General features: G+C 35.2%; 3 protein-coding genes across 3 annotated transcripts; 2 read left to right on the top strand and 1 right to left on the bottom strand.

Moving 5' to 3' along the window:
• The first annotated feature begins 177 nt into the window (after positions 1-177).
• Positions 178-3755, top strand: LOC125186529 (AT-hook motif nuclear-localized protein 1-like). The gene is made up of 5 exons (XM_048082905.1): positions 178-952; positions 1745-1812; positions 2668-2799; positions 2953-3114; positions 3223-3755. Exons 1-5 carry the CDS (start codon positions 628-630, stop codon positions 3508-3510), a joined length of 975 nt encoding a protein of 324 aa, XP_047938862.1. The 5' UTR covers positions 178-627; the 3' UTR covers positions 3511-3755.
• A 2443-nt stretch (positions 3756-6198) lies between these two features.
• On the bottom strand, positions 6199-10189 carry LOC125189236 (peptidyl-prolyl cis-trans isomerase FKBP53-like). The gene is made up of 11 exons (XM_048086533.1): positions 10075-10189; positions 9894-9964; positions 9489-9736; positions 9133-9278; positions 8064-8394; positions 7744-7932; positions 7179-7398; positions 6966-7053; positions 6838-6879; positions 6700-6748; positions 6199-6390 (listed from the first exon to the last, which is right to left on the bottom strand). Exons 1-11 carry the CDS (start codon positions 10085-10087, stop codon positions 6309-6311), a joined length of 1479 nt encoding a protein of 492 aa, XP_047942490.1. The 5' UTR covers positions 10088-10189; the 3' UTR covers positions 6199-6308.
• A 2381-nt stretch (positions 10190-12570) lies between these two features.
• On the top strand, positions 12571-15290 carry LOC125191065. The gene has a single exon (XM_048088526.1). It carries the CDS (start codon positions 12789-12791, stop codon positions 15012-15014), a length of 2226 nt encoding a protein of 741 aa, XP_047944483.1. The 5' UTR covers positions 12571-12788; the 3' UTR covers positions 15015-15290.
• Positions 15291-23350: the final 8060 nt, after the last annotated feature.

The following is a 23350-nucleotide window of genomic DNA, read 5'->3' as shown; positions in this document are numbered from 1 at the left end:
TCATTAACTTTGTTATTTTTTTAAATGTCACTTATTAAATTTCCAAGACGGACCTGAAACCATTTTCTCAACCATAATTAATACTTTGAATTTTGCAATTTAAATATTGCTTCCTACCTAATTAATTTTTCAATATATTAAAATTGATTCCCTTTTATTTCTTAATTTTCTCCAACTTTATTTTCTTCATCTACTTTTTCTTGCAAAAACCCTAATTTTTTTCAGTCACAATTTTCCTTTTTTCTGACATCAAAATTTAATTTTTCCATTTCATCTCTGTAACTCTGTTCTAGCTCTGCAATGGCTTGTATTATGCATACGTAATTTTACAAAAAAACGCACAGTAAAACAGATTCTTCTTGCAGTAGAGTTCTGCTGTACTGTGTTGATCTCTGAATTTTAAGACAACCTAATTTTTGTTTCTAGACTCACAGAGTGTCTCAGCAGACTGCGTCATGTTTGTGTTTGTACAATTCTTCACTCTTCAAAGAATTTTGTGTTTGAATGTGATTTTCTCTGTTGGTACATGTGTTTGAGGTGAAAAAGATTTGATCTTTATTAGTCTTGTGATTAGGGGCTAAGCATTTTGGAATTGTTTTTCAAGGGTTTAAGTTTGTTAGTATATGAATGGAGGAAAAAGAAGGGATGAATGGTTCAGGCATCACAGTAAGAGGTGATGAAGCTCCTCAAAGCTACAGTGTTGAGCCAAGAGTTGAAAATTCCAGCAACTTTGTTGGATCAGCGCCAACTGCGGCTGCATCCACTGGGGATGGGAAGAAGAAGAGAGGGAGGCCAAGGAAGTACGCGCCAGATGGCTCTATTGTGGCATTGTCTCCTATGCCGATATCGGCCTCGATTCCGCTCACCGGAGATTATCCGGGTTGGAAGCAGAGCGGAGGCCGGCCGGTTGACTCTTTCAAGAAGAAGCATAAGCTGGATTTTGCAAATGCAGGTACTTTTTTCTATTGGTGACTGAGATTGTTGTTGGTTAAAGTGTTGAGTAGTTAGATCTAGTGGTGTTTGCTTTTTCCATATGTTTTCTTTGGGGGGATTAAAGTTGAAGAGCATATTTAAAGAATCCAAATTTAGAATTGGGACCCCTTTCAGGATGTGGATTGCGGCAGTTTTGGTTGATGCTCTGGGCAAATTGGAATGGAATATTGTTGAGAATCATCCTTGTTACTGGTGTTGTCTTTTTATATCTGATGTGACATGACAGAGGTTGTGTCTTTTACTCAATAATTGCTGTGTGCACAAATGGAAAGAAATAATAAATGATAATGATGAGGAGATGATGTAACATATGTGGATCTAAACTGAGATTCTGATCTGTATATACTGTCTAAGAAGAGTTAGGATTTTTGCAAGCGGAGAAGTCTAACTACAAAACACATCTCAATATGATTCATTCCCATCGTTTCTTGTTTATTTTCTAAGTTGGTCCCTACTGCAAAATGAGCTAATATTGAACAAGGCTGCATTATATAACTCCAAAATTTGTTCTTACTTGTTCTTGAATAAAAATATGGATACTACTGCTTTCATGCCATCTACACTTTTCAGATTCAATTGGAAGGAGACAGTGTTTGGGACATCCCTTGAGCTAATAAATATGATGCATGATCAGCAGTTTCTTGGGATTCTGTGATATTTCCGAAATTGGGCTCATAAACTATTGAACCATATTGATCACCAATAATTTTTGTGCATTTTACTCAAGTAAATTCTTTTTTATTTATTGTAGGTAGTACTATGGCATACCCTGTTGGTGGATGTTTTACTCCCCACATGATAACTGTAAACTCTGGCGAGGTACTTCTAATTGTTTCTGTATTTTCTTTTGAATGGTTGCTGTACTAATTGTTGTTATTGAACATATACTTCTGCTAAATTGGCAAATTTCTGTTACTTAGAGTTCCATATAATATCCATGTAAATTAAAACTAAATGGCATTGTCACTTCTGATGCACAGAATTAGCTATCTGTGGTATTTAGAACTGGAGAAAGGGTATTCTAGCAATTAAATTTAGTTTTGAGAAATCAGGTGAAGATTCTAAGGAATTTACTGATATTTATGTTCGGATGTTATATGTTTCTCTTAACTTACTCAAAGCACATATCTTCTTTTGATATGTGTCTATTTCCATTTTAGGTCAACATTAGCCATCTAAATATGTTTTTGGACAGTAGGTATATCCTGTTATATTGTCATGTTTTTTTGTGCTTAACAGCTGTGCCCCTCTAAGAGAAGCATATGACACTATAAATGTTTGATCTCGTCTATTGTTTCATTATTTAAATGCTGTATTTGAAACATTTTTTAATGGAACGAGTGTATTCTACATACTCCAAATAAGCAAAAACCACAGATACATTTGAGTGTGAATTTGTACTCACCCCTTTATTAGATGTTTTGAGAGTTGAGGTATCCTTTATCAAACGTCTTTTCAGCAACTGTCCTGTGCCTATGAAGAAACACGTTAAACATTGATATTAAGCTATTAGCACTATTTTGGTTGATAGAGTAGAGTAACTGTATCATCTACCAAAAGATATTTGAAGCAGCTGTACAACAATCTTCAATTATGTATGTGATTGAAAGATTCTACCTCTGATATATTGCTGTGTTGAAAGATTCTAACTTTTAGTTTTTCATATCGTTTCAGGATATCATGATGAAGATAATATCCTTTTCCCAACAAGTATCCCGAGCCATTTGCCTTCTGGCTGCAAATGGTGCGATCTCAAATGTCACCCTACGTCAACCAAATTCTTCTGGTGGTACTTTAACTTATGAGGTGAGAGCCTTCTGAGCAGTTGTACATTTTGCCTTCGATTAAACTTCATAAAAACACGTGAAGTGATACAGTTTGAAGGACGGCCTAAATTCATTTGGTTACTTACATCTGAGTTGTGAGGATTACTGAATTATAGTTTCGTACTTTCTACAGGGTCGTTTTGAAATCCTCTCTTTGACGGGATCATTTATACCTAGTGATAACGGAGTGACAAAAAGCAGATCAGGTGGATTGAGCGTCTCTCTGGCAGGCCCTGATGGGCGCGTATTGGGTGGAGGACTAGCTGGCATGCTCGTCGCAGCCAGCCCAGTTCAGGTAAGTTAACGAGCTACAATTGAGTGCGAAGACACATCCTTTTTCTTACAATTTGGATGCAAGTCCAGAACTGGCATTGTTTTCTAAAGCTATCAATGTTCCAAACAGATTGTGATTGGCAGCTTTGTTCCTGGTGGATCCCACGCGCAGCCAGAGCAAAAGCCTAAGAAACCGAAATACGAGCAAACAATATCATTTGGGGCTATCCCCGCTAACCCTATTTCTGAAGCCTCCTACGGTGGGCCAAAGGCGAATCTGACTACGTCCGTTTCCTTCCATGGCGACAACCTGTCGTCAGTGAACTCCATACATGGTTCGAAGATCGCTGACCCTGGTAATAATGTATCTTTTACCGGTGACGAATCTAGAGAGCAGAACCATGACTTAACGTGCTGATGGCGTATGCGTTTTTACTGTATTTGAATCTTTGGCTTTTGAATATGGTGTAGAAGTTTTATAGGCTCACCTGTCCTGACCCCCGTTACAAAGTAGAGCATGATTTGTCTGTTAAATTTTTCATAGGAAGTTAGGATTAGAAGGGTTCTGTTGTAGGGTTGATCACCTTTGTTGTGTGTAACTTTGATCAGTTGATGTATTATTATTATTATTATTATTAAACTGGAATCATCACTTGTAGTCAAGACTTGAATTATCTTGTCACATTTATTATTATTACTGTTAAATGCAATATAAGCTTAAATTTGTTGAGAATTGAAACATTGGCAAGAAAAGTAGTAGAATATTGTGTGGTCATTGCATTGCACATGCTTAAGTGTAAAAAATGAGTTGCTTTGCTTTATTATGCACGCGCAACACTTATGATTAAAAATTGTGTGGGTAAATTTACTATTTTTATTTTATTTTTTTAAATAATTTTCACCAAGAATAAGAGCTAAATGAAAAATATGGCATTATCTTCGTAGAAGTTGAAATATACAATTGTCAAAAACTAATTATTTAAACAGAACACTACTTCTAATTGGAAAGAGCAGAACTAATAACTAAGTTTAGAGAAGAAGATAAGATTTGGGATAGAAAAGCAGAACTAGTGGTGAGGTGGAGTAGGATAAACAATATTTGCAAGAGATTACTTTAAAGATTTGATATGAGACTCATTAATAAATATGTGTGCAACTGCAACTTTTTTGTGTGGTCCATGTTAATCCAATCCCCAAATTGATTAAAGCTAATCCTTCGACTATGCATTCTTACTAATAATCTCTAATTCTTTCCTCCTATGAAACTAATCCTGTTTTAGATTGCTTCAAATTTGTGTTCGTTTTCTTAATTGAGATCGTGATAATTTAGGTGAAATTATATGAAATGTGACATCCGAAAAATTGTATGATGACAAGGCCATTCTTAAAATCATTTGATTTGTTGATGCAAAAACAGAGGAATAGAAGAATTGTTGATGTCATTGAATCAAAGAAGTTGTATATCTCATCATCTTTTCTGCCTCCCAACCTCTGTTGGTTTTCTCGATGAACTCTTCCACTCTTTTTCTCAACTCATCTTCTGCTTCCTCTTCTTCCGCTTCTTCATCCATGTCAATGCTCACAGACGATTCTTTCGCATCTGAGCTTTGGTTGTGGCAAACAATGGCAGGGCTTGGCCTCGCAATTTCATCAGACTCGGAGCTTGTTTTCGAGGCGCCAACAACAAGAATCGCGATTAACACATTGCAAAAACAGAAAACAGCAAGGGAATTCGATGCAGCTAGGCTTATCAACTCAATCATCCAAACCACCATCTTTTTATTCTAAATGGAAAAATCAAGAATGATTTAATAATTGGTGTATTTGAATAGAGAAGGTGACTGTGATGTTTTGGTGGGAGAGAGGGGGGATGGTTTTGGGGTTTATAAAGGCTTTTGGTTTGAACAAAAATGTGTTGAGGAAGCTGCTTTTTTTGCAAAGGTTTAGATGAATAGATGAGGTGTAGTGTGAAAGCTATCCAATTTTATTAATTATTGACCAATTTGGAGCTTCCCCTCTAACTATATTTGATTGATTATGTAATAGATTAATCAAAGTGTGCTTAACAACCCACATGCTCATTTTCTCGATGCCTATGCAGAATTTCAAATTCTTACTAGTAAAGTTAGTTTTTGACTTAGTCAAGTAAATCTATCAAAGTACGTGGAGTCTTAGATCTATATATGAACACCGTTGATGCAACATTCATTAATCATTATTGAAACATGGTAATGTGGGAAGAAATCACAAAATTGCTAGCCCAAGTTCAATCAAAACTTTAGATGGACACTAAAGTTTATGGATTAATTTGAATTATAATGTTAGGTACTTAGGTTATCTGATTATTGGTTCAAGTGATTTTTCAATATTTGGATAGTACAGTTGACATTTGGGAGTCAATGAGATAATAAAAATAAAGAAAAAATCATAAGGAAACAACTCATCGTTAGGTGGCGCAAAAATTGAATGGATGCGTGATGGCCATAAAACATAAAAATTGGCATAAATTAGCAGTAGGTGATGGTTTAGCTAATGAAAAGAATATCTATTATTGCCTGACAAAAAAATTGAAGTTTTCCGAAAATTCTTGCAACTTTAAGTTAAAAGAATGGATAGCTGTATAACTTCTTAATAATGCACGAGATATGAATGCGAAATAAATGCAAGTGACACTGAAGATCTACTCATGATTCCCTTCCAATGCAAGTGACACCATTTTTGTCCGTCCATAAAAAATAGAGCATATTTATTTATAAAAAATTTTCAATAAATAATAACCCTACACATCATTTCACTAACACTATTTCTCACTTACTTTTTCTCCTCTCTCTTACTTTTTCTCTCATCTCTTACTTTACTAATTTTACATTAAAATCCATGTCATACACCAATTGCCGAAAGGAGTATTATTCAAAATTAATCTCTTCGTTCATTGAAATAGAGGAGCAGAATTCAATATTTTCAGTCTTTTTCATTACTCCATCATAGGCTAATAATGTGATTATATTTCTCATCTTTTCTTTTGCCATCCGTGTAATCTTTTCTTAGTAGGAGTATATTTTCTAGCCATCTAATTCCTTATTACTGATTTACTGGTGACATGAAATGCATTAAATTTAAACCCTAAATTCAAAATATCATTCGCAAACTTGGGATACACCATAAATACAAGACATAGGTGAAAGAACAAAATTTAATGATACAAGGTAGAGTTGCTTAGTTGGCATCTACCAGCTCCACATCAAACACCAGCCATGAGTTGGGAGGTATTGCTGGAGGACATCCTTTGGGACCATAGCTGCATATTACAACAAATATTAATTAAAGATTCTATTGTTATGCAACAAATAACCTCCTAATTCTATAACTGTGCATCACTCAGACTTCTTTCTTATACTATTTCATTATCTAGATGTTCAAGTTTGGTGGCACTATGAATACAAGCACATTCACGCATTCATCCTGTTTCTATTCTCATAAATTTAATTTTGCACTTTTAGGCCACCTTACAGTGGTGGGGAAGGGCTAAAGTTTGGGTTTTCAGTCACCAAACCTTCCATTTTTAGTACTACATCATTCAATATAAATATGGAAGAAGATATCATACCCCATAGCTGGAGGGATTGTAAGTCTTCTTTTGTCCCCAACGCGCATGCCTGCTCATTCAAATAAATTTAATTCATTACATAATAGAAACAGGTAAATATTTCCAACATCGTGCATTCATTAACTTAGCAATAGTTACCATTTACACCAACATCCCATCCCTTAATAACTTGGCCAATACCTGCACCATGATGAACATACTTAAAATGGAAAAGGTAAATATCAAAATGTTGTATAGATAACAAATTTTCTTAAGAGATGGTGTACCTAGGCGAAACTTAAAGGGTGCTTTTCTGATGTTTGAGTCAAAGATTTTTCCATTTTTCTGCAGCTTCCCAATGTAATGGACACTAACCTGCACACAACAACAGATCAGAGTGTCGTGAAACACAGAACAATTGGCACTCCCAACGAACAGCATTTGCATATTTAGGTGCAAACTCATTTTCAAAAAGATCAGAAAAAAAGTTGTCAATTCACCTTTTTCCCTGGAGAAGCTCTTTTTCCATCAGGCCTACCCATTGCCAACTCCTCAATTACCAGACCATTCGGGAATGTCCTCACTTGTAGTGATTTCGATGCTCCTCCATTCACTTGTTTCTCCAAGTCAGTTTCATTTTTATCCACTACTTTTCCTGCACTCGGAGTCTGTGCATTTTCTTGGACTTTGTTTTGTTTGTTCTTTTTCTTTTCTTTTTTCCTGTGACATTAATATCGGAGATACCATCAGGATTTAAGACCAAGTAAATGCATCAAACCAAAAACTGGCCAGTGATGAAAGATGAATTGCCCAGTAAAAAGCACAAAGTCTTTCATCTCCGAAACTCAAAACACAAGTACAGGCTTTCAGCAGCTAAAGTTGGAAACTATGTGTCTAGTGATGCATGTTTCTGTTGTATAGTATTAATCCATGAATCGAATACAGAAAGCAATTTTGATAAACTTCAAAAGTACTTTAGACAAATAATCTGTCATCTGCACATGTATCACAAACAATCAATGCAACTTGCTATGGAACATTATGAGTTAATGAGGAGAATCTCACTTTTCAGAAGATGGTTTGAGATCACTTCCCAATTCAGGTACTGGAGACTTTGCCATAACTTCAGAATCTGATTTTCTATTTTCCATGGAACTGTCTAATTTCTCTACTACCTTTTTCTTCTTGTTCTTGTTTAGTTTTTTAGTTTTGGTGGTGTCAGGTTCGGCAGAAGAACTGTGTGGTTCAATTTCGCTGCAAATAGCAAAAGCAGATAAACTTATAAAAATAACTTTTAAAAATGTCCTCAAATGAAAACCTTCTGAATCCTAATCAGCAGTAGATTCACAAGTTCAGCTAATGCAGTCGCTTGAAGTATACCCTACCTTGCAGGTTGTTCATCTTGATCTACAGCACCACTCTTTCTTTTCAAGTTCCTCTCAGAAGCAGCATCTGCTTTATCACTCTTGTTCTGGGATTTTTTAGGAATACTTTCATGTGCAGTTTTATCTAGGCTTGCTTCAGATTTTTTATCACATGCATGTACAGGAAAACCATCTTCATCTTCACTTTCAAGGACGGAAACACTAGTTCCAGCCTTAGGAACAATCTGGCTGTTGACGTTTTCATTTATACCAGTTTTCTTCTTCTTCGCTTTTTTAGATATGCCATTATCCTCACTCGGCTTTCCTTCATCCACTATCTCTTCAATTTTCACTGTCAAGATTAACGGAAAACAGAAGAAAAATCAGTAAAGCGTAAACTGAGGTAATCTTACATAGAAAACTAAGATCAGCATTATCTATGAAACAAGATCAGGACTTCCAGACTTAAGTAGCAATTTCAAAACATATGCATTTGGCTGTCAAAGGCAAAACTTCTTCCCTTAAAAGTTAAACCCCTAGGGTGAACTTTTAAGATCAAACAGTATGAAAAACTCAGTTGTGTATGGAGCACCTTCAACATGAAAATGTTAAATGACCCTTGAAATTCTCATGCAAATAATAAAAGCCGCCTTTAACATTTCTCTTAATATATCAACCATCTTGTTTCACAAGGGGGAATCAATTAACTTGGTCCAACATCCCCACCCCCCACGTGCACTTGACTCTACAACTAGGTAGGGAGCTGGGGCGAGCTCAAGCAGCCATCCTAGCACAAAATTCTTTTGTATTACCAACCTTATAGTTACGGTCGAATTTTTTCAACTTTAACTCATTCGAGCTATATACAACAGCTCGAGACTGCAACATCATTAAACTCTAAGCAGTTTGACGACCTATCTAAAATACTATTGCTATGTAAACATCCTTGCTCAGAAACGCAATTCAGCCGCTAGGTGCAAACGTGCAGGTGTATGTCTGATTATTAAGAACAAATAACCCATCTTAATTGTCAAACTAAATATAATCTGACCAAGAGCATATTAAGTTGAATATTCTATAAAAAAAATACCTCCACTGTTGCGAACAGGTGAATGGGGGTACTCGCAGCAGAGGTCATCCTCAGAATAGTCCTCATCTTCTTCATCTTCAGAATCATAGTCAAAACCTTCCTCATCTTCAGAACCAATCCCCACTGCATCATCCTCATAGAGATTGCTTCACAAGTTAAAGAAAACAGGAAAAAAAAAACACACACAAAAACAAAAAAGAATGCAAAAGTAGACCAAATAATGCTACTTCCTTTTCTTCGGACAACCCATCTAGCTTGTTTCATTGCAAAGCAAGAAAGGGGCCAAATACAATATTATAGTCATACCACCAAATATATGGAGTCCAATTAATTTAGCTACAACACTAAAAGGATACCATCCATAACCATCTTCATCAGATTCATCCTCGTCATCAGATTCATCACCATAAAAGAAACCAGAGAGATGCACACTCTGAGGACCAATGATCGAGAAGGTAACTTCTTCGTCTTCCTCAAACTCGAGGTTCAACGGGCATGTCTCGAGTTTATCGGGCAACAAGGAGCACAGGTAAATTGGCTTTTTATCTCCCACTTCACACTGTAAAATGCTCTTCTTAGTCGATGCCCCTGATCCTAATGTGGCCTGGAAACAAATCAAACAATGATTAAACTCACAGTTTTAAACTGAATACTCTTCAATTTGAACATATGAAACTAAACAGTAAAATAATAAACACGTTTTCTGCAAAAACAAATACAGTAGATAGGTAAAAGTAATGCCAAATTCAAACTCGACAAACCTGAGTCACATGAAGCCTTCCTCTCTCCTCATCAGACAAAACGTACGGTTCTCCTGGTTTTACTTCAATCCCTGATTGTCCAAAAAAGACAAATCTGTCAAGTGTGAAGAATAGTAGATTGTCTATAACGCTCTAATTAAACGATGAAACTAAAAAGATAAAGAATTGATTGAGTGTATACCCCAAAAAGCCATTGTTGTGGCGCAATTCAAATGCCGACTGCGGTTTTGCGTAAGACCTCAGGGATGGCAACAAGGTAGTGTTAAACCCTACCACGGAATTTCTTTTTTTTTATTATTATTATTATTTGTCTTTTTTTTTTTACTCCGTATATATTAAGTGGGCCGCTCCTGCTCTGGGTTGAGCTTGCCGCAGATCCATTTGGACTTTTTTTGTACTTCATCTAATTTATTTTGATTACTCCATTTAAATTAGTCTCATTTTATTTATGAAAATTTAATTTTTCATTCCAATTTTGTTTATTTATTTTTATTTTTCTCTCATACTTAAAACATGTGGAGTATCATCTACAAATAAAATTATTTTTCATAAATGAATATGAGTATATATTTAAGCTCAGCTTAGCCGGACCTACTTGGTAAACAGGTTGGCTAGGTTAGAATATAAATGCCGTTATATAATTTGATCAAAAATTATAGGCTCATTGGTTATTTGAAGATCAGAAGTTCATTCACAAATTGAATCATCTTGAAGGTTATAAGTTTACAAAATGATGGTAGTGGTGATTAGGGATGTCAATCGGGCTAATCCGTTCGGGTTAGGGCCAGCCTACACAGGTCGTCGGGTTATTTGGGTGTGGGCCATTCGGGTTATAGATTTTTCGGGTCATGAATTTTCAACCCTAACCCTAACCCGTCGGGTTTTGGGCTAACCCATCGGGCTATTCGGGCCTAAAAGCTTTCGAAAATAATCTCTTGTATCAAAATTTTCTTCTATAAATTATTTTAATTTTAGATACTTTTTTCCTTTTAGTTTAAAATCATATAAAATCTTCAAATTTTCATAGTTTTCTTCAATAATACTCCCTCCGTCCCCCATTAAGAGTCACACCTTTCCATTTCGGTCCGTCCCCAATTAAGAGTCACGCATCATTTTTACCATAAATAGTAAATAGGTCTCACATTCCACTAACTTAATTCACTCACATTTTATTATAAAACCAATATAAAAAAATGGGTCTCACATTCCACTAACTTTTTCAACCAACTTTTCTTTACATTTCTTAAAATCCGTGTCCGGTCAAAGAGTGACTCCTAATAGGGGACGGAGGGAGTACTTGAAAAGAAGTCTTTCATCTTGATCAACTACAATATAAATTAAAGCTTGTGTTCGTGTCATTATTATGGCATTGTTCGTAACTAATTCTTTACGAAAATTAAAAATCATATCTTACATGAATCATTATTAAAATGATAAATATATTAAGATTTTAATGGGTTAGTTCTTAATTTTATCTTGGCTTTGGTAGTGGTAAGACACTAGTGGCGGATGATAGAACGGTGCAATAATGAGTTGAGATGGAACTTGAAAGTTGATATTGTGGGATCGGTGCAATAATGAGTTGAAATGAAACTTGAAAGCTGATATTGTGGGATCGAGTGAAAAAACTAATGATTGTGTAGAATGAAAATTGAGGATTCAAAAATATAAAAAAACCCCTAAAACTTAATATTTTATAATTAAAACTCACAACCCATTGGGCCGACTCGTTTAACCCGTCAACCCATTCGGGCCAACCAGTTTAGCCCGTTTTGTATTCGGGTAATAAAATTATGGCCCTAACCCACTCATATTACCGGGTTGTTCGGGCCGGCCCACGGGTTTTGAGTTGAATTGACATCCCTAGTGGTGATTATCAATACACTTTATATTTATGGAATATTTCATCCGTCTGCCATTATAATTCTAATTTCACTTTTACTAGTTTTAGCAATTGAACCATATATTCCACTAACCCACACTGCATTCACATTTTATTATAAAATCAATATAAAAGTAGGAATCCATCTTCCATTAATTATTTCTACCACTTTATTTTATTAAGTCAGACAATTTTTTAAAACTCGAGGAGGTAAAAGATGTTACATTTATTTACGTGGGAGTAAATTTTAATTGAATACTTTTATTATTTATAGTATTATACTCATATAATTCCATAAGTACCATTTTCGCTATTTGAGTTGTCTTATAATAAGAGCAACTTCTAATTTCTCAACTAGTATATTTTAATCACTTTTTAATCTATTTCTTTTTTATTTTATTAATTATGTATTAAAATCCATGCAAAACAGTGGTTTATTTGTATGGAACATAGGAGTATAATTTTTTAAAATGGATGATAATTAAAAAATAAAATAAAAAACTAAAATAAAATTTAGTATAGGTTTATAAAGTTATAGATACAAATTAAAGGAATCAGTGATGAGTGATGTAATAATATTAGAAACATGAAAAATTTGAAGCCATTGTAAAATAGATGACATGTCAGTAAACGAGTGCTAGAGTTGACTAGTAAGTGAATCTAATTGGCTTGTTGTATTGGGCCCCCACCTTTTTGACAAATCTTAAAGCTCTGATTCGTGGATTCCTCACACGCGCCTTTATCAGCAAATAAAATACCCACCTTCTATAAACATTAATTAAATACTCTAATTTACATTCACAGACACCCACTCCTCCATCATCATCTCCCATTTCTCCAATCTCTCTCTCTACATGATTCTGCACACCGTATCTTCTCCTTCCTTCCTTCCTTCCCCTTGTCCCATTTTCCCGTACACTTGTTCCCTTCTCTCTCTGCGGCTAAAATGACGGCCGCCGCCCCCCCCAATCCCACGTCAATGATGAACTCATCCCACTAAAGCCTGCTTCAAAATGTCTAATGCTTCAAATTCAATCCCAATCGAAGACGCGGCGGCGAAGGCGGTTTTCAAGCGCTATGAAGGCCTCGCAGCCGTCCGTACAAAGGCGGTGAAGGGCAAAGGCGCTTGGTACTGGGCCCATCTCGAGCCAATTCTCATACGGGAGAGTGATATGAAACCGCCCAAAGCCGTGAAGCTGAAATGCACTCTCTGCAACGCCGCCTTCTCCGCATCAAACCCGTCAAGAACTGCCACCGAGCATCTCAAGAAGGGGACTTGTCCCAATTTCAACTCAATGCTGCAGCTTCCCCCTCTGGCCTCGCCCACCGCTCGCAAGAGTAGTAATCGCAAGCGATGCTTGCAGTCTCAAGAATCCGTTGATGCTTCCCTAGATGTGTGCCCGCTTAACATGGTTGATCCCTCGCGTTTCCTTACCAATGAGGTGAGCTTTCTCCCTGCTCCGCCTCTCTATCTGAAGCCGCTCCAGTTGTCCGGCGGGAAGGAGGATTACGGGCCGTTGGCGCGGCTGGAGAGCAGTGTGAAGAAGCTCAAGAGCCCCGGGGGCTCCTCGCCTAGCCCGGCCTTGAGCACGAGTCAAGTGAAGAGATCGTTTGATGCTTTGGGAGACTGGTTTTACGACTCATGTGGGGTGGTCTCCTTTTCAAGCCTTGAACATCCCAAGTTCAGGGCTTTCCTTAACCAGCTTGGGTTTCCTGCGGCCTTGAACATGGACTTCTTGAGCTCGAGGCTCGAATCCAAGTTTGACCATGCTAGGATGGACTCAGAAGCTAGGATTTCTGATGCAGCATTCTTTCAGCTTGCTTGTGATGGGTGGAAGGCCGGTGTTGGGAGCCAGCGTTTGGTTAAGTTCACGGTGAACCTTCCCAACAGGACAGCCATTTTCCGGAAGGCCATGAGCGTTGATGGTGCAGCCGTGCCATCACAGTATGCGGAGGAGGTTCTGTGGGAGACTATCCAAGGGGTTTGTGGTGGCAATGTGCAGAGATGTGTTGGGGTCGTTTCAGATAAGTATAAAGCTAAAGCATTGAGGAATTTAGAACTCCAGAATCATTGGATGATCAATTTATCTTGTCAGGTTCAAGGATTCTTTAGTTTGATAAAGGACTTGTATAGAGAGCTTCCATTGTTTAAGACTGTAAGTGATAATTGTACAAAAATTGCTAGCCTCATCAATTCCACTCCGCAGATTAGGAATAGTTTCCACAGGTTTAGGCTGCAAGGGTATGACATTGCTGGATTTATTAGAGTGCCTCATCCTAAATGTGAAATCTCAAAGATTTGGTCTCCTTTTATTGCAATGCTGGATGATTTATTGAGCTGCTCTAGAATTCTGAACCTAATTGTATCGGATGATTCGTGTAAAGTTGCCTTATTGGATGTTTGTGGTGGGGAGGTTGCAGCTGTGATTCAGGATGTTGGATTCTGGAGACACGTTGAGGCTGCTCATTCGCTAGTGAAAATGATCGTGGCGATGGCTGAAGAAATTGAGGCTGAGAGGCCGTCAGTTGGGCAGTGTCTCCCTCTTTGGGAGGAACTGAGGGCTAAAATAAAGGAGTGGTGCACAAAAAATGACATTGCTGAAGGACCTGTGGAGAAGATTCTCGAAAGGCGATTCAGAAAGGTGTATCATCCAGCGTGGTCGGCTGCATTTATTCTTGATCCTTTGTATTTGGTCAGAGATGCTAGTGGGAAGTATCTTCCGCCTTTTAAGTGCTTGACACACGAGCAAGAGAAGGACGTTGACAAGCTTGTGACGCGGCTGGTTTCAAGGGAGGAAGCTCATATTGCTTTAATGGAACTAATGAAGTGGAGATCAGATGGTTTGGACCCACTATATGCTCAGGCAGTTCAGGTAAGACAGCATGATGCTGTGACGGGGAAACTGAAAGTTGCCAATCCCCAGGGCAGTAGGCTTGTCTGGGAAACATACCTCAAAGATTTTAAGATATTGAGTAAAGTTGCAGTCAGGCTTCTTTTCCTTCAAGCGACCTCGTGTGGAATCAAACATGATTCATCGTTCACAAGGTGGTTTTGTAGACAAGGAAATTCGAGATCGGGTTCGGATAGGGCTCAGAAGCTAATATTTGTCGCAGCTCATGCAAAGCTCGAGAGACAGGACTACTCCAGTCCTGAAGAAAAGGATGCAGAGCTTTTTGGCTCCATATATGGCGATGACGTCATGCTGAACGAGGTTCTAGCAGATACACCTTCTACCTAGTGTCTCTGTTGGTTAACTTTGTAGAATTGTTGTTGTAGGATTTAATTGATATTTATTGTTTCCTTTCTTTCAGTTTTCTTTGGTTTGTTGAATCTGGAGTTAGGTCCATATGAAGGATATATAGGTTTGGGAGGGAGGAGGGTTATCATTTATGGTATTATTGTTGTGTAGATAGCAAATGCATTCTTGTTTGTAGTTACTAATATGAATTTTAAAACATGATATTGTTGAATGTTAGAGGCTTTGCTATGTTAATAAGATGAGTGTTTTCATATAGTTGATGAAGCCATGCACACTGTTATGGTCCACTGATATCTCAAAATTAAGCTTTCACAACTTTCTTAAGCTCACTGTGATGTAAAATATTATTGTAAAAGATGAAGAAACAGAAATTCAGTTGTAAAGAAGCATTTTCATTCTTGTCTAAGTCATAGCCCCACCAAAGATGGTGGAGGTCTATCACAAAAGTATAGCTTTAAGCTGTCAATGGTGAAAGAGAAGGTTTGAGCTACTCTCTTCTTTGTGGTCAAGGTAAGGTGCACACTTTTTCTTGATCAATTACTTGTACATGATTGCAACACAAGTTTTTTGAAGCAATAGTGAGATGCAAAATCACCCCATTTTATGCTTTGAAATGGATGCAGCAACGAACTCGAAAGCTGTTCTACTCAGACATGGAGGAGATGTGGTCGGGCTGGGGTTGTGCAGGCATCACGGCACCAGTCACGTAAAAGGTTGCAATCAAGTAAAAGTAAGTGTATGATTATTCCTTTCCATGATGGAAAATAGTAGTAGCAAAAGTTGGGAAAATACAAGTAAGAGCTCATAGTCATAGTGATATGGGGATGGGGTCATAATAGCTATGGGGATGGGGTCATAATAGCTACACTTTGTGTGTTTCTTCTTTTGGTGCTCTTTATTCTACCACCACCTGCAATGTCTGGTTAGGACAGGGGGTGTTTTCATTTGGCCTTGTTTTGGCGTATCCAACTGTTTTTGAGTGTCAAAATTAATGAGGTTTTTTACTCCAAATTTGCTTTCACTGTGCACAACAGATGATTGCAGCATGAACCTTAATGATGGTTGTATCCTTCTCTACCTACGGCAGTTGCTAACTAATGTGTCGGCAAGCGATGACTGCTCACCAAACAAGAGAGAGAAGAATAGAATGATGGTGCAAAAAGAACTATTTTAGATGCTATTGGTTTAGTAGGCTAATACCAGCGTTGCTCAACTTCTTTTGTTAAAGTGAAACTAGCTTCAATCATTTTGCATTCTACTACTCCCTACATAATATCTCATATCCCACTTGTGTGTGAATTATAGTACTAGACTTCATGCTTTCTGTGATTCAAATTAGTGAAATCTCAAATCAATCATTAAGTCCAGTGTTTTTCGTCTCTCAACACTGTCAATAAACGCGTATTCTACGTTTCTTCTTAACAGAAACACTGCTATTAAATCGTGCATATAAATTTTCACTATTTTATATTTTATTCTAGTATTATAGTAGTAGTTGGTAATTAAAAATATATAGAGCACCGTCAATTAAGGTGAAGCAATCATTATTCTAAAAGAATAGTTGATTTGCAGTAAATAGAGTATTTGTTAGGTGAATGAGTATTTGGATTTATTGAAATAGAGCAGACCGGAGAAGCAGTAAATTAAGTATTAATTGCAAATTGATTAACGACTTCTTAATCCAACAAATCAAATTTTAAAATAAAACTAAGATAAAGTTTGGCATTCTTAATTTAATAATTCTGATATCGTGTGATATAAAATACTTAACACTAAAATAAATTGAAGCTTATCATTCTACTATAGCATCTCAAAAAAAAAAAAAGTAAATGAAGAGGTAAAGAGAAATAACTATCATATTTATTTTTTCTTCATAAAATTTCATATTCCAATGAAAATAGTATTTCAGGAGTTCTTGCATCATATTTATTTTTTTTTTATAAAATTTCATGCTCCAATGAAAATAGTATTTCAGGAGTTCTTTCATTTTGAGAATGTATTAAAAAATCTACTAAACTGTTATTGCTAACCAAACATGTTATTGCTAACCAAACAAAAGAACAGATTAAATAACAAACTGACTAAATCTCACGAATCATTTTTGAGAGGATCGGACGTGTACTAATATTGTACAGTGATGGCAAATGTACTAATAGGAGGAGTCTTGTTTTTCTATTTTAATCCGTTTGCGAATAAGAGTCTCGGTTCATTTTTATAATAAATGATAATAGGGTCACGCTTTCCATTAGCTCATTCCACTTATATTTTATTCAACTTAATATATACAAGTGGGACCTCTATTCCATTAACTTTTTTTCCACCCACTTCTCTTAACGTTTCTTAAAACCCGTGCCGCTCACAAATAAGACTCCTAATGGCGGACGGAGAGAGTATTTCATATTTTAATATTGATCTTCAAATCCAATTAGGACATTCACAACGGTGTCTCTTATCCGTCTCTTAACCCCTCATCTCTTCACTATTCATGGGCCCCACTGTACTTTTTCACTCCATCTCTTAACTAAGAGACAGCACATACATCCATCCATCTCTTAACCATCTCATCTCTTAACTATCTATTCAATTTCATTTTTTATTTTTATTTTCAAAAAATCCAATTAATAAAAAACACACTTCATTAAATAAAATAAAATTACAATTTAAAATCCTAAAAATATAAAAAATACATAATTAAAACCCTAAAAAAATAAAAACACATGATTAAAATCATAAAAAAAAACAAAAAAAAACTCACCACTAAAAAAATTGAGTGAGAATAGAGAGTTTTTTTTATGGTGGATAATATGTGGGAATGATTTGGTATTTATAGAAGTGATTGAAGGCTTTAAAAAATTGAAAAAAAATTACAAATTTGAAAAAAAATGGCTAGTATAGTTTTTAGATTTTTTTTATATATATTTTTTAATTTTTGAATTTTTTCTGATTTAAAAAAAATAAAAAAAATCAATTTTAATGGATATAAACGACACCCACTCGCCGGCCGGCGAGTGGGCGTCACGCCTAGCGCCAGCGCGCCACGTGGTGCTGGCACGTGGCGAGACAGCTCGTCGCGATGCCCTTCCGCGCGCGACGCGGAACGGGATGGCTCATCCTGACGAGACGAGATGGTGTTTGCAACTGCGTCTCATCGCCGTCTCGTCTCTGCGGGACGAGATAGGAATGGCAACGAGACGCGTTGCTGATGCTCTTATATATCTAGCGAGACATTTACCATTGTACAGTGGTATCATAATAAACTCAAATTCAAAATTTATAAACATTAATTATTTTATTATTAGACCAATACACCCACAACATGAGTGAGACCTAGTACTTTTTTACACTATATGTAGCTTTAAGTATATTTTCATCATATTTGTATCATTGTATGACCACATACATTTTTTTTAATTTGCAGCATTTAAATATAGATAAAATTGTTTGTATCATTGTATGACTACATACTCTTTTTTTTTTAATTTGCAGCATTTAAATAAATACTACTATATTGTGTTTCTCAAAAATCACACATTATAGTTAGTACTTTCATTTTCTTGTCCGGTCTCGTTGTACAATAAATGTGTTTACAACCTAAACAAAAAGTACATAAACATAAATAAAAAGGAATAGAAAAAGTCTAAAAATTGCACGACTATCGGTATAATGTTTCCATAATTTCTTGGCCGATCACCATTAATTGTGTAATTTAATCTATTAGCGATATAGGTGCATCGAAATTAATAGAGCTAGTTATAAGGAGCTGATAAAGAAATGAGTAGAAAAAAAATCAAAGATTCTCCATTTCCTTGCAACACTAATGTACAATATAATTGCATAAAAGTAGTGGCATGATACTATACAGTCATACAGAAGTGGTAAGCATAATTGGATTCAATTGAATCATATCAAATCATTTTCTGATTTTATTTAATATAATATTTTAGTGATTATATTGAACTAATCTATGGTAATATATACTGCAAGTATGTTTTATTGTGATTGGAAGTTTTTCGTGAAAATTGAAAACTTTACAATTGGTGCTTAGTAGTTAGTAGGGCCTTTACTAATAATCGTGGTGCTTGGTATATATTATGCCTTGTCTAAAAATCAAATAACTTCGTGGGGCTATTAATGTCGAAAGATCCAAATTATCAGATATTAGAAATTTAACTTATATATTATTTTAATGTTTTGTCGTTTTATTTTTTCAATTTCGTTCTTCAATACATTTTATGTGTCGTTGAATCATATTCTTCACTAACAATACTTCAATCATTTTTTCTTTATACGTCTCTTTTACTATACCAATTGTACATTAAAACTTATTTGATCTCAAAAATTTCTATTTTTATGGGACGGAGGGAGTAATAAGTAGCAAATGACCATTTTCAATGGGATATTAGATTCTTATAACTTTAGCCCAATTTCAGTATTTTCCACGAATTTTAAAATTGACAAAAACAAATTTCATATTTTGTGTGTTATGTTTGAACTCGACCTAAATATGATATTTTCGGTGAAAACTTAGTTGAAGTTGGCAACCGTGAGATCGAGCGCCTTATCTCGACACAAATGAAATGAATTTTAGAGTAAAGGCCAAATGTGGTCCCTAACATAAGGTCGTTTTATCAATTTGGTCCATAACATTATCTTTTTGATTATTTGGTTCCTCACAAATAAACTCGGACCCGAATCGGTTCTCACTTAACAGAACCGTCAAAAAATAGACAATGACCGCAATTTGACTATATTAAATTACTAATGGTAATTAATTATACCTAATTGTAATTCTTTTCTTATTAGCAAAATTGGAAAAAAGATAGTATCAATTGCAAAATGAAATGAATAATTTGTAATTTAATAGGAATTAAGAATTATAATTAGATATAATTAATTACCATTAGTAATTTAATATAGTCAAATTGCAATAACCGTCTATTTTTTGACGGTTCTGTTAAGTGAGGACCGATTCGGATCCGAGTTTATTTGTGAGGGACCAAATAATCAAAAAGACAATGTTAAGGACCAAATTGATAAAACAGCCATATGTTAGGGACCACATTTGGCCTTTACTTTGAATTTTAATTGGACACAAATATATTCACTTCATTTAATAGGACACAAATATGAAGTGAATTAGAAAATGAACACAAATATATTGCAATAAGTTTTTATTCATTAGATTAGATATATACTAATAAACGAAGTGTTAAAAACAAATATATTCAATAGGACATCATAAATAATTCGATGTTTTACCATTTGGTATGTATACAGTTTTAAACCTAATGAAATTATAGATGCAATAATAGTAACCTAATAATAATAATATCTCCCAAATCCCAACTTTAAGACGGCGTATCCTCTCTTTTCGATTTCGGGAAGAGCCTTATGACACAATCTTACTCGAGATCGATCAAAGACTTGTGAGTTCTTCTTTAGACTTTCTGTGTGCTAATAATAATATGATGATTTCTTTATTCATCAATCCAATCATATCTTGTAAGTTGAATGAATAAGGCAATTTTATGAAGTATTTCGGCAGCTTAAAAGTGAAGTCTTTCTACAATGTCTAATCAACCGAGAAGCACTACGCTTATTTGAAATATGAGTAATTTATCAATGCTACATGACACACCAAGATTGATTTGTGGCGGCAATGATAATGACTCTCATAGTAGTATCTGAAAGTCTGAAACAATCTAATTGAAAAACAAAAGTAATGATTTGTTTGAAAATGGGTAAGGTAATTTTGATCATTCAGTTAACTATTTGATTGGGGTCAGTTTGGCCCCAAAATTTCTGGTCATTAACTTTCTTTTAGTTCGATGCGGGCCAATCCTGTTAATTTCGGGCGCATCCAACCTATTTTGATTAGGCCCAGTAAGTGATTTCAACTAGGAGTTTTTATTAAAGACCGTAGAATATTTTAAAATTCTAAGATAAGGTTTGATATTATAATTATGTACAAGGGAAGGGAGTACTGTCGTATTTCGTGGATCAATATTGAAGATTTTTTTTCTTTTTTTTTTAGTAAAGGATTGGAGGGGCAAAGCCAAGGCTTGAGCCATAAAACAGGTGAGAGAAATAACGAGCAAGACAAAATCAAAACAAAAAATCTCAAATAGTCTACTATGACCCAACTGAAAGATTTGGAAAGCACCACCAAGCACAACCAGGCAACAAATCAAAATAACATAAACAAAAGGCTAAACATCTCTGAAAAACTAGAATCAACTTGACTACCTCTTTGCAGCTCCTTGAAGTCTCCCATCCTCTGATGTCGCTAAAATTTTCCATTACTTGCGCCGAGGAGAATGGAAAGTTCGGGCACCATTCTTTTAAGTTTTACCCACATGCCTAAGCGCCAAAGTAGTCATCTATCCTTGAACTCCCAGTTAATTAGGCTTGAAAACTTGAAGATTTTGAATATCCCAAATAGATGATGTGATGACGTAGAACATGTGAAAAATGCATGAAATTATTCTACCCTATTTTGACTTCTGTAACTAAAATTCGCTCAATAAACAAAGCAAAAAATCAAAGCAATGGAAAAAATAAATGAGTATTAAAATTTTAATGTAAAATTATTCAATTTCACTGAGATCGAGCGACTTATCTTGACACAATGACAACTTTAATGTATCTCCTCCGTCCCAAGGAAAACGATCCATTTCTTGAGTTGCAAGAGAATTTATGCATCTTTATTTTGTGTATGGAGTGGAGAGAGTAAAACAAGAGAGAGAATAAAGTAGAAAGAAAAGTGTTTCCATTTTTAATAATCGGACATCTTGGTTGAAATAATCCAAAAAAAAGTAAGTCATCTTTCTCAAGAGACTAGCTCTCTCTAATTTATTTTTATATTTTTTTTTGCATAAAGAAGTATGCTCAAGCACACTAGCGAGCAAGAAATTCAAAATATGTAGAAAAAAAATAAGCCAAAAAACACCAACAAAACATCTAACCTAATCCAAAGGAAAAGCCAACAAAACTACTCTAACAGAAAAACTAACAAAGAGCAACCCCTACCCAAAATAGCAGACCACCAAGCCCGGAGTGTTTGATATAATTGTGTGTATATAGATTTAATTAATTAATTAATTATAGTGTCATCTAATAGGTAGAGGTATTATTATACGTGCCTACCTAACTAATCCTCAACCAAAACTAATGTGAAATCTTATAAGCAGCGAACATAGAGATACTAGTACATAATAGTGTATCAGCATACTTTGATATTTAGCCATAATAAATATCAAAGACCAACTAAATGAAGGACCTTCGATCTCTGCACAATTCGAAAAATAAAATAAAATCTTCGAATGAGACAATAAATTGTCACAAAATGATAAAGTAGGCTCACATGAACTTCCTAGCTAGGTAGAAGCGAAGGATATATACATGAACCATCACCCAAAATCGAAACGGATAGAAGTTTAAAAGCTCTATCCATAACCAAAAACATACTCAGCCCATGCTCCCATGTCTCTCACAAACTTTACCCTAATAATAATACTACTAATATTTTTTTTTTGTAAAGGGAAACTGAACCCTTAGGAAACATATTATATCCACACTGTAACTCCATACCTTGTCTTCAAACATGTTTGTTTTCTTACTATTTACTTACCATTACACAATTTCCGACACGACAAATAAACTATGTATAGCATATACAACTGCAGACAAGAATATTGCAGCTGGGGTATCTCTGTTACAAATCAAATCATCGATCGGGATATTTTAATCTTTGTTACAACATTTTTTCAAGAATATTATATTGTGTGTATCTATATACAATATTAATATATATAGATTCTTAGCAACATTATACAATTTATACTTGATAATTATTCAAATAATTGTACTTGCATGTACCAAAAATTTACTTGTCTTTAATTAAAAACAAATTTATCTAAAGTAGAAAGGAAAAAAAAACTTGTGTACGTCTTAATGTACGATGCATCTTCTTCAATAAAGATTCACCAACCCTAATTAAAATTCATTAATTTTAATAATCACAGTTATGATTTAATTAAGACGAGACGATAGAGTGTGCCTCAAGTACAAATGTGAGGAACAAAACTAATCTTTAATTACATTAATATATATGTAAGCACACGTGTAAATAATTACAGATTGGGATTTTCTCAAGGTGTTATTTTTCGTTGGACATAGACCAATGTTTTAGAGAAAGCTAATAACGTACTCCCTCCATTCCATGTTAATTGTGTAATTTTTTATTTTAGGAAGATCTAAAATAATTGAGTTGTTTCTATTTTCGGCAAAAAATAACGCTCTTTTTTACTTTTTTT

This window comes from Salvia hispanica, chromosome 5 (assembly GCF_023119035.1).
Source record: "Salvia hispanica cultivar TCC Black 2014 chromosome 5, UniMelb_Shisp_WGS_1.0, whole genome shotgun sequence".
NCBI lineage: Eukaryota > Viridiplantae > Streptophyta > Magnoliopsida > Lamiales > Lamiaceae > Salvia > Salvia hispanica.
Note: the sequence above shows the minus strand (reverse complement) of the source record. Positions and strands in the feature narration are given on the sequence as shown.